This window comes from Pyrgilauda ruficollis, unplaced genomic scaffold (assembly GCF_017590135.1).
Source record: "Pyrgilauda ruficollis isolate IOZ18807 unplaced genomic scaffold, ASM1759013v1 scaffold22, whole genome shotgun sequence".
Lineage (NCBI taxonomy): Eukaryota > Metazoa > Chordata > Aves > Passeriformes > Passeridae > Pyrgilauda > Pyrgilauda ruficollis.
The window spans coordinates 1,438,783-1,450,911 of NW_024521428.1; the positions used below are offsets into that span (position 1 = coordinate 1,438,783).

General features: G+C 39.3%; 1 protein-coding gene across 3 annotated transcripts in view; it reads left to right on the forward strand.

Annotated features, from left to right (window-relative positions):
* UXS1 (UDP-glucuronate decarboxylase 1) overlaps positions 1-8,934 on the forward strand; it is a 56,420-nt gene extending 47,486 nt beyond the window's left edge. For all 3 annotated transcript variants that reach the window (XM_041468520.1, XM_041468521.1, XM_041468522.1), the window contains 5 exons: positions 1,744-1,787; positions 2,890-2,950; positions 4,385-4,442; positions 6,749-6,852; positions 8,100-8,934. In XM_041468520.1, the coding sequence (XP_041324454.1) occupies positions 1,744-1,787; positions 2,890-2,950; positions 4,385-4,442; positions 6,749-6,852; positions 8,100-8,231 (399 nt within the window). In that variant the 3' untranslated portion in view covers positions 8,232-8,934. The remainder of the gene's footprint in view (positions 1-1,743; positions 1,788-2,889; positions 2,951-4,384; positions 4,443-6,748; positions 6,853-8,099) is intronic.
* The last annotated feature ends 3,195 nt before the right edge of the window (positions 8,935-12,129 follow it).

A 12,129-nucleotide genomic window follows, 5' to 3' on the forward strand; every position in this document is an offset into this window, starting at 1 on the left:
TAAACTTCAGCAAGAATGTTATTGCAATAGGGGTTTAAGTAGAATTTTCTACCCAACATCACTGTTCTGTATGAAACATCACTGTAGGAAATAACTGTTTGAAGTTGAAAATTACTGAATCTGAGAAAAGAAGGGGAGAGTTCTTTAGCTGACCAGGTCAAATAAAATTAATTATCAGCAATAAGTGGTGACTGAGACTTAAAAAAAAAAAAATCACTCCTATATCATCACAGAATTTGGCTGACAGGAATACCAAGTGTGTTGATCTCTTCAGAAACTATGTATTTGGTCTCTCAGTTCAGAGTACTTGTTCAAATGGAGAAAATAATCTCTTGAGGGAACAGTGTCACTGAGTTGTAGAAATTGTGGCCTATGCAAACATGACGATTGTTGTTTTGTTATTGGAAAAGAAAGATTTATTAAGAGAAACTGAAAGATAGAATCTCTATTGTATTTTCCAGCCATTGCCTGTGTGTGGGAAAGATAACCACGTGGATGACCTTGCAAAAATAATGTACAAATACTTAGTTGTGTAAAACTTATCCCACATGCTATAAGTTAAGCTAAATGCAGGAAGCTCTACATAAGTATATAAATCTGCTTCCTGTTTGTTGGGAGTCCATCAGGCTGATATTGTGCTCCTGGTGCATTCCTATCTGAATCAGTTTTTGGATAAACTCTTAAACCCCTGATCTTACCCAATGTGTGCTGAAAATTGAATTCTTTTGGGCTCTGAATCAGCTTTGGAGAGCACAAGGCTTACCAAGTAACAGATGGCCTGTGTACCATTGTACTGCCCTTTCTGTCCTCGAGGAAAACAAGAATGTTTTCTTTTCTGTCCTTCCAAAAGCCTTTCTGTTGCAGCAGGTTGATGGCAAAATGTGTGTGTCCCCCGTTAAACTGAAATGTTTTCATCTCTTAAATGTGCCTATCAATAGCTTTCAGAATGTAAGTATTCATGTTCTAGAGACTTTAGTACTGCACTCGGTTAAACTGTGAAAAAAATAATGGTATCAAATACCATTCTGTTCACTTCAAGGAAACATTAATGTCTGTTTGAACTTCAGCAACTTGCTCCAAAGTACCCGCATGTAACCTGAGGAGACTTCTTTTTTTTTCCCTCTAAGGTTTTGGTACAAATCTGTACAGGTGACTTTGTGAGTTGCATCATCTACAACTCTTTGCTTCCCATTTCCCTAGACAGTAATATTTAGAGCCACATGATTTTTGATTTTTTTATGTCCTGGTTGCTTTAAACACAGTGCTTTTTCTCAACAATTTTTTTAGTGACCGCTAACATTTAGTGGTCTCTTTGAAGCTGGCTGTTGTTAATGTGCAAATCAAAATTGCTCATCATAACCACATCTTAGTAGTCTGAAGTTTGCTTTAAATATTTGGCACTCTTTTCTGGCTGTGAGTGCAGGCTGCACCTTATTCCAGTGTTCCAGAAAAGGACAAAACATCACTCTCTCCTACACCCCTGAGGTTTTCTTCATGAAGAGTTCTGGTTAACAAAATGCCTTGGGATATATCTACTGGAGACAGATCCAAGAGGAAGACAGCCTTCAATGAACTGATATTTGCCAAAGGCTCTGCAAGCACATTTTTTTTTTCATTTCTGTAACATTGAGCTTGTGTCTCAAGTGTTTCTCCTTGAGATGGTTTTCTAGAATGGTAAGAAGATAATTGGGCTAGGGAGGGCTTCTGTATTTATTAACTTCTCTATTTTTCATATGTGTTTAGGTCTATGGACCTGGAACTCAGACAAGAGCTTTTCAGTATGTCAGGTAAGCCTTGTTTGTTCTGGCTGATAATTTCCTTCATGGTTCAGTTAGCCTGGTTAGGTTTGTATTCATGTGCATTTGCTTTACTTTCTAAAATAATTTTTTAATACAAGCACTCAAAAAACTGTGCACCCATATAAATCTGATTTCAGCATTTCTCAGCTGCCTGATCTGCTTTACTAGAGCTCTTAGGATCCAGCTTTACTTTCAGAAGGGAGACATGGAAGTTTTTAAAAATATCAAGGAGAAAAACATTAATTGGTTTAGAATTTTACTTGAGATACTAAGATGCTCTTGCCTTCCAGAGACAGCAAGTAACAGACATGTTTTTAGTGCTGGTTTATCACTCCTTGCATTTTAATGCAATGCTGCCACCTCGTGTCCTTGGGACTGCTGTGGTTGGTGCACAGGAAAAAAAAAACAAAAAAAAAAAAAAAAAAACACCAAACAAAAAAAAAAAAAAAAGGCGCCAAGCTAAAAAAAACCCCATGCTGGACTTCTCTTCTGGGTTGTTTTAAGCATTCTTTGCTTGGAAATGTTCTTATGTTCTTTCCCTCTGCTGAAAGTAGTATCAGTGGTAATAAAGAAACCCCATCAGGTCAAAGTACCCTTTCCTTTCTTTATTATAACTCATAATGAAAAGCATCTGTATTTCTCTGTCTAGAGCCAAGGTGCTACATCCATGGCTAATAATCCAAAATAACTTTGGGTTATATTGCTGGGGAAAAGTAATACCAAAATACTGTTTCTTAACAAACTTGGTTTAAGAAATTTTGAAAATTCTGAGAAGACAATTCAAACAGCAGGCTGCAAAGCAGGTGGTAGTGTTATGTGCCTCTGCATTACAACTTGCTCTTTTCTGTTTGGAATTCACTGGAAATCAGCCTCTAGATATGTTTGGATACTGGAGAGAAGAGGAAATATTAATCATTTTTTAATACAAACACTCAAGAAAACATGCACTCATATAAATCTGATTTCAGCATTCCTCAGCTGCCTGATCTGCTGTACTGGAGCTCTTAGGAGTCAGCTCTCTTTTTTAGACTAGGAATATTATTTATAGAGAAGTGGAAATTGCCCCAATCTGTTCTTCCCTCTTTTACAGTGATCTTGTGAACGGGTTGGTGGCATTGATGAACAGCAATGTCAGCAGTCCTGTCAACTTGGTGAGTATGAGTGCTCCACTCTCCTGAGTTACAGTGCACTGGTCAACACCACCTCTGTTTTCCTCCTTGTCACTGATACTGATTTCTAGAAAAAAAAAATGGAACTCAAAAAGGTCTTTCCATTATGAAAAATGTATTCTCCCATTCTCTTTATAAATAAGAAGGCTGAGCCCCTAGATATTAAGATCTTACAGTTCCAAGAACAGGATAAATTTATTGGAGTTTTTAATTTGTTTTAGGAAGAAGATATATGTAAATAGAATATGAAGGGAAAAAATGTGTGGGGCACATGTGCAAAGTGCACCAAGAAAATGATTGAAGAATGATTTTAGTGGAAAAAAAGCACTGAAGGAATGCTTAGCTCTAGATAATTAGAAATAATTTCATACTACCCTTGGATTCAATTAAAATGTGACAGTATTTTGTGGTAGAGTTCTCTAATATTGTTTAAAATGCTTGGAACTTAACTTGTCTAGTGAGATTTTTGTTCTGTTCTGTTTGTTGTCACCTTATTCTTAGTACTGGATTGAAGAATAGAGAAAGGATGCATATCCTAAGGAATTTCTTGTGTATGCCAGCTTTTGCCAAATCAGATATTCAACTCTGCAAGGCAGTTAACTAGATTTTCCTTTTCTCCTAAGGCCATGAATTAATTTCTGTGTTTCTATCCAAATGTTGATATGTTTAAACTCTATCACACCCTTTGTCTTCAGAAAACTCAGTATTTAAATCTATATGTATCTTAAGTGCTCAGCTTTGGTCAAACAAGATGTGGTAAAGAAGAGTTTTGAAACAAGGAAAGCTAGGGATGGAGGGAATTTGAGTCTGATGAAGGAGAGCTAATGCTAGCAGAAAGTGTTCAGCATTTGATTGTAAAATATTGATCAGGAAATTATGTGCAAGTTGGTTAAAAAAAAAGAAAAGGACTATTGTATAGGAAAGCAAATAGCCCTTACTTACTGATACGTAAGCTGTAGTAGATTCAGAACAATTGTTTGCAGCTGAATGAGCCTGTGTTCCTAACTTTGGATGAACCAAGAACTTAGCATACTTCTTCATGATACCTCAACTGGGCACAGTCCTTGAATCCAGATTTCCAAATGATGTGGCTGTGTGGGCTGCTCAGTGACATAGGCCTTCATTGTGATTGCCAGCTCTTTACACACTGATTTATTTTTTTTTGTCAGTGGGAAAGTGGGGGCAGGCAGGGAACAACACCTTCCTACATACACTGAATTACCAGCATGAATATAATGGAGGGCAAATTTTCTAATGAGTAAGGAACTTGTCAAAGTTGGGGTTTTTTTTTCAACAAAGTAGAATAAAACTTAAAGTTTAGCTTTCTCAGAGTTTAACTTGCCCCTGTTGGAACCATGTCTAGCATGTTGTAAGGTGTTTAATTGTTACTGAAATGAGCATCTTTCATATTTGTAGGGAAACCCAGAAGAGCACACTATCCTAGAGTTTGCCCAGTTAATTAAAAAACTTGTTGGTGAGTACAATTAATTCTTTGTAAAGTTTATGAAGTACTTGTTGTCATTAGATAATTATTACTTGATTAGTGTGTGTAATATGTGGATAATTTAATTAGTCTTTGGATTTCTTAATAATTTTATCAAAGGCATTTAATCATATCATTAAATATTTTTAAGATAATCCAAATAATCTCAATTGTCTGTAAACTATTGCATGAAGAGTAGAATGAATACATTTTCTGTGTATCTATGCAATCTATACCCATTAATTTTTATAATGTTTAGATAGTTTTTTAATGTTTGTTTTGGCAGAAGGAGAATACATAAATGAAATGTAAAATATGTGAATGAAAATGTCCTGCATAGTATCTTAGCTGGAATAGAGATACTTGAGGAAGGTGGTTCTTCACAGTTGTGCAGGCTGTGGTCCTTCAACTACCATTAAAAACCTCATACTGAGGCAACAATCTTCCTCTGTTCTTTTCACTGTTTCTGACAGTGATTCTTTAAAGTGTTGACAGCACCTGGGAAGAAAACACTGTGGCTTCCTCTTCATTCTGGCTCTGACACCTGTAGCAAATCAAAGCTCTCAAGAATGGAAGGAAATGGTTGTGCTTGGTCTTCTGTTGTGGCTCCCTAATGAGATGAAACATCCTGCTGCCATTAGCCAAGGGCTTTTTAGTCTTACATTCCAGAAGTGCTTCTGACAGATCTGAAAAAGATGAGTTGACATACAACACAGAAGCTGATGCATGTGTTGTTTCTAATAAAAGACTTCCCTATGGAAAACTTTTGTGAATTCACAGATCAGGGAAGGAAATGGAAGAATCACAGCACCAAACCCATCAGACACATAGATTAATTGTCACCTCTGTTTGTCTGTTCACAAACAGCTTGATGTGTTCCAGTCCAGTCGGGGAGGCGGATTAGTTCTAAAATGGCATGTAAACGATTTGCTAGATTTGGGTAGAAGAATTGGCCTCTTTCTATGTGTTTTTCTGAGGAAAGGCAAGTGCTTGGTTATTTAAATCAGACTGGAGATTATGGGCAAAAAGAAACTGATGCCCTTTTGTAATGCCGAAGTGCTAACAATCATGGAACGATTGAGATTGGAAGGGACCTCTGGAGGTCCCTTGGTCCAACCCCTCATGTCAGGCAGGACAACCTACAACCAGCAGTGACCCAGGACCAGGTGCAGATGGCTTTAAAGTATCTCCAGGGGTAGAGACTCCACATCCTCCTTGGGCCATATATCCATATGTGTTTCACTGTCTCTGATCCTGTCACTGGGCACTGCTGGAAAGAGCCTGGTTTCTCTTCTTAATCCCCCCTATCTGGTATTTATACACATGGATTAAATTCCCCATAACCTTTTCTTCTCCAGTTTGAAGAGCCCCAGGTCTTTCAGCCTCTCCTTATATTCCAGTCCCTTCATCATCACCATGGCCCCTTTGTTGCACTCGCTCTGTATGTCCCTGTCTCTCTTGTACTGGGAAGCCTAGAACTGGACCGAGTTCTCCATATGGATCTCATCAGTGCTGATTAGTGGGAAAGCTGATCTCCCTTGTCCTGCTGGCAGCACTTCTGCAGCCCGAAAATATAATTTGCCTTCTTTGTGGCAAGTGCACATGGGTTCATGTTCAGCTTGGAGCCCACCAGAACCCTCAGTCTTTTCCTGCCAAGTTGTATTCCAGCTGGTTGGCCCCCAGCCTGTACTTCCCCAGATTCAGGACTTTGAACTCATTGAATTTCATGATGTTCCTGTGAGCCCTTCCTCCAGCCACCTTTCTCGAGGTCTGGCTGGCAGCACAGTGCTCTGGTGGATCAGCAATTCAGTATTGATCCAACGTTGACCCTTGGGGTATAGCACGGGTTACCAGTCTCTAACTCATCACCACCCTCTGGGCCTGGCCATGCCATTTTCAGTGTTCCTCACTGCTTCTCCAGCACTCAGTGAGGGTGTTAAGGAAGACAGTGTCAAAAGCATCACTGAAGTCAAAGCAGGGGATATTCGCTGCTCTGCCCTTTGCTATTGAAACAGTCATTTCCTCATAGCAGGTTAATAGACTGGTCTGTAAGAGTAGCTTAATTTTTGTGAATCCACGCTGAAATCTTTGTGAAATGCTTTGTGAACCCATGTTGCTGTGGGACAGGTGGATCACCCAGTTGTTGCATGCAGTGCACCTGTGTCTGTGCAGAACATTTCAGTGATTGAATTATGAAGCAGAGAGCTGCAGAAAGACCTGCTGCTCCAGTTGATAGAAAAGATGTAAATGCAAAGCATAGTGAATTGCAGATGATAAATCAGTGTCTTGTTTAATAGGCAGTGGAAGTGAAATCCAGTTTCTCTCAGAAGCACAGGATGATCCTCAGAAACGAAAACCTGACATCAGAAAAGCCAAGTTACTGCTTGGCTGGGAACCCGTGGTATGTACAGATAAATTACTATTGCTGTGTGGAAAACACCAGGAGGCGGGGGGGGGGGGGCTGAGCAGGGGCTACATAGTAACAGTCCATTTCCCTTAATGAAATATCTGCCTAATGCCATCTCCAGAAAAGTTTTAACATTTTAACTTTTTCACTTGCATATTATGAGATGATAACCTTTCTGTAACCCAATGAATCATTTGAAGAGCATGGTACATAGTTACTTACATTACCAAGCCCATAGCTGATGGGTTTTCTGGTGTTGCTGCAATGCTCATTCCTGTTGCTGGCAATGGGAGTTGGTTTGCTTGGAGAGGTAAAATCTGCCTAATTCCCAGAAAAAGTGTGACTTTCATAGCCAGCTCCCCATTCTAACTAGCACAATGGTTTGTACCCTTCTTTAAATTTGCAGACAAAAATCATTCCAGGAAACATGTGAACCTACCTAGTAAATGTAAGCCTAATAATAGAAAAAGATCCAGATCCTTCTGAAAGGATTCATGGAGGCAACTGATATTGATAGACCATGTCTGACAGCACAAGGGTGGTAGCAAATTGCTGCAAACACAGAAGGTTTAACTTTTGTATTTCTGGCCTTCTGTGTTTGGCACAGGCAGTAAAAAAACTTGCTCTGAAGTAGCAGTACAGAGTTGGTACAGCAAGGCAAACAGTTTCTGTGCTATCTGTTTTTATCTTCCTGTACTGATGATGGTGTCAGCAAGCATGTCAGAGCATATGGCTCCTGAGAAAACAACTCCTCTGTTGTTCCTGTCTCCATATTCTATGCCTGTATTTAAGCACTGCAATTTGTAGGATTACAATTATTTGTATAGGATTTAAGAATATCAAATGAGATACTGGATGCCAGCTTTATACCATGCTGTGAAAGATGATCTTTAATCCTTACAAACAGAAAGGGCTTAAATGCTGGGCGTTTGTCTCTTTCAATGCATTAGGAACTGAAAGTAGAATTATGCGTGTCTGTTTTGATACTAAACAGACCCATCAGAACCATGTGTGAGATTTAAATTTGTTGCATTGTTCAACTTATGTCAGAAAATGTTTAAAAGCTCAGCTGCATCAGCAGTGAGGAGATGTAACCAGCATGTGGTGCTGTTAATACTTAGATTGGCTAAGAGTGAGATTCCCTTGCTCCCTTGTGATAGCTGTTTTATAAAGGATACTGTTGTGAAATGAGCTGTTGTGAACCTAGAGTGATATGATTCTCTCCTCACTTTTGGGAACAGGTCCCATTGGAAGAAGGTTTGAATAAAGCAATTCATTACTTCCGTAAAGAACTCGAGTATCAGGCAAACAATCAGTATATTCCCAAACCAAAACCTGCAAGGATGAAAAAAGGAAGAACAAGACATAACTGAAGACTATTGGTTGGACAGGAAATTCCCTGCTTGACATTTGACGGATGTAATTTTTTTTTAATTTTTTTTTTTAATTTTTTATGAGAGAGACTTTAAAACAGGTATCATGAAGAACGAACTGGAATTTCATTCTGAAGCTTGCTTTAAAGAAGTGGATGTGCCTAAAAATAACATATATATTCCCTTTCCCTGCAAATCTTGCCTTGCACTTTTTAAATCTGTCTTTTTATGTAAAATAGAGTAGAAGCATCTTTTAGTATCTTCAAGTTTTATATCTTGATGTGAGATCATTTTGTTGTGACTGTCCTTGACAGTTTTATTTACTGGTTTCTTTGTGAAGCTGACGATAAACACAAATGGGATGGAAAATGCCAATTTATTTATAAAATGGGTACTATAAAATATGAGATGTTCTACTATGCATAAGAAAAAAAATAGTGGTATTGTCAGGTGAGAGACACTGACATCTGCATATAGAAGAGTTTAAAAGAATTCTGTATGAGAGCTTTATGTATTCTTTAAAGGAGAGATTTTTTCAAAAGTTTAATTTTAGTTGTACACTTGAATTTGAGATATTTGCATTGATTACCATGGATAAGGATATTTTGAATCACTACTGTGTTGTGCGTACTCTGGGAATAAAGTTAATGTATTATTGGTTACAGTGGTTGAATATGCTATTTTAATAAAATACTGAAACTTCGAGGTTTCACTGTGGGCATTTCTCTGGATTTGCACATTTGTGGATTTATTGTGTATTAAATATGAAGTAACAGCCTGTAAATAATCTACTCAAAGTTAATAACTTTGGTCTTGCATTGTTAGTCTCCTAACAGATGTATAGGAAGGGCTGCAGGATGTCTGTTGAAATAGATCAGAAAAAACCATCCTGATTTATTCCAGTTCAGGTAGTTGATAGTGATGCAGGAATATAATATTTCTTTAAACCATGGAGCCTAACTTCAGCCTTCCTGAGGAAGTAACTGAGGAAGTGTTTCTATTTTAAACAGTTACCAAAATGCCAGTAAATGCTTTCAACTTCGTTAACTGTGCCCTGTTATCTTAGGGAAAAAAAAATCCCCCAAAACAACAGCAACAACAACAAAAAACCAAACTTCAATTCCCCTTATTTTTAATATTTCTCCTAGTTTTTAAAAGGTATTTTGGCTTAGTGCCACTCAAAATTGAAAATCCTAAACCTCATCAAGCAAAGTGACTTGACTTTATCTCATTAGAGCTTGATGTTTTTATTAGCTTTTGAGTATGTCTAGGTTAATGGTAAATTGGGAGTTAGCAGTAGCAGTGATGTTATGCCCAGCCCTGGGAAGACTCTGAGAGCAGTGTGGCATTTAGGCCCCTTTGTGTGAGCTGTCTGCCGGAGCCTCACAGTGCTTGCCTGGCTTGGAGTCCCATCCAGTGTGTCTGCTGAAGTTCCCAGGGACTCCAGCAGTGGTAGGGTTGCTGCATTCATTGCTGTGCCCTGCCTGGAGTGGGACTGCATGGATCCTTTTAAGACTAATGGGCTTTTCCTTGCTCACAAGTGCACGTTTTCTCCCGTTGGAAATCTGCCATACAGCTGAGATGGGGAGCCATGGTGCATTTTCCTGTCTGGATTCAGAGGTGGAATTTAGATATTATACATTACCTCCATCTTTTCACAGCCAAGCAGCTTGAGATCTGCTTTTTTTTTGTATGAAGCCTTTTTCTAGGTCCTTGATCTGGGTTTTTATTCCATATTAAATTGCCTGAAAAGTACACCATGGTGTGCTGCTCCAAATGTGCCTGTAACCTGTCATTACTGAAACACTCACAAAGCACAGCCTCTCCCTGTACTCGAAGCCACAGCTGGACATGTGTGAAAGTAGTGCCCACTTCTTCAATAGTTCTTTGGAGAGAACTGTAATCAGCTCCCAGCATGGAGGTTTTAACCCTTAAAACTCTCAAGATGGAGATTATATTTGGGGGATGATGCTCTTTCTTCCTTAGATTTCACTCCTTGTGCAAATTGTGCCATTGAATGTCAAAGTCTGTGAAGAGATGGGACACAGGTACACCCCTGGTACAACATTCAGCTCAGCCATGGAGAGTAAATGGGAGCTCTGGCTACCAGCTGTTACTTCCAGGGCTGTTTTTTATTTAATCCAGTGACTTCAGTACTAAGTATGTGAATTTGTACAGACACAAGCACGCTACTAAAGACTAGCACAAAATGTGTATGTTAAAAAAAAAAAAAATCCCCTGGGAAGTCTGAACCTTTAGACACAAGAGAGAAGGATTTAAAAGCTCTTTAGGTTACATCTCAGCCTGACTTGCTTCATAAAAGGAGCAAATTGGAGAGGCCAAGTGGCTGGTACCAGCACAACCCATCTGTGAGTGTGTGTGTGATGCCTCCCACTGGGCCCGAACCACAGGACTGCCTATTTGCTACTTTCCTCCTGCTGTTCCTGGTTTTAGTTTCAGAGGTTCCTGATTCAGCTCCCATTTTCTTTTCTGATAGTGTCTTCCAGCAAGAGGAGCTGAGGTAGCTGTTGCCCTTAGGTTTGAAAGCAGTGACGTGGGGCTGATTCAAAAGGCATGAATCATGTTAAGAGTCTGCTGATGCTTGAGACTGAACGTCTGGGGTACTTTGAAGTTGTCTGGTCTGAACTAAGTCTTCAAACAGGCAGATGGAGGTTTGCATGTTGGTGCTCTGCTCCTGTCTGGGGTTAGATATATCAGCATGAGAAAGAGGCATCAAGTGTGCTGGGAGCTACAGGTAAGAAAGAGCTGCTGCTTCTTCGGAAGAGCCACTTTTGATGGAGGGTAGTAGAATACAGCACTGAAGTCTTGGAAATATGGGATTTGGGAGTAAATGAAACTGAGATCCTCTCAGGATTTTTTTTTCTGTTAGAAAAGTTGAGAATTGGAATTTTCTGCTGTCATCTGGTCAGGCAAACAAGGTAAAACTAACATGACCAAACTTGAGGTGCTTTTTTACTCACAATTTACTGTACAAATGGGCAGCTCAGCTGGTGCTGGGTGCAAGTTCTCACTCTCAGTAGGAAATACACAATGCACTCCTGCTGCTGGAGGTTACAACAGCATGAGATCCACAGTTGGATTTTATTATTTATTTCAAGCATGATATACTTCTCCTTTATTTCTCTATGTAGGCTGCTAAGGAGCATTGTCAGCCACATTGCTAGTCTACAGACAAGCCACAGAGCTGCTTGCAGGCCTAATTTATTTTAAGTAGTCCATGAATATGTAATCTAGAGAAGCCTCATGCCTAACTTTTTGCTATATGGGGAAATAATGATTGGTAGTTTCTGTGTTTGCAGCTTCCCTTAACCTATATAGACTGGTGGGTTTAGTAGCCAGTGAGTTCACTGCCATCTGGGTATTTATGTGTCTTAATCTATTTTTTCAATAAATTTTTAGAAATGTAATATATTGGGAAAAAAAAATATTCACTTTTTGCCAGGGTTTGAATTGAGTTTCAAAGCTGAAAGAGGCATAATTACCTTAGAGAGCAGGCTACAGAGGGCAAAACAAGGCTTTGATTTGTTTGATGGATTGAGCCAGTCCCCAGCCTTGCTAGTATTGAGTTCAGTGCTACTTGAGGCCAGGAAGTCTCTGAGGGTTGTTAGGGGCTGGTCCACAGGAAGAAGATGCTTTGTTAACAGCAGAGAGAGAACTGTATACTCGACACTGCTAGCCCTAACAACCATACATCCCTTCCCTGAAGTTGCTGGGAATGTAGCTGCCATAGTTCCTCTGTTGTGAGCATTTCCCTGTATGGGGATTTCAGGTGGCAGAAGGGAATACTTTATTTGCAGCTCTTGACTCCATAGAGCTACCATGAAGAGCAGCAATAGTTCTGAAGCAAAACAGGGCTCTTTCTGTGTGGCAGGAGGCT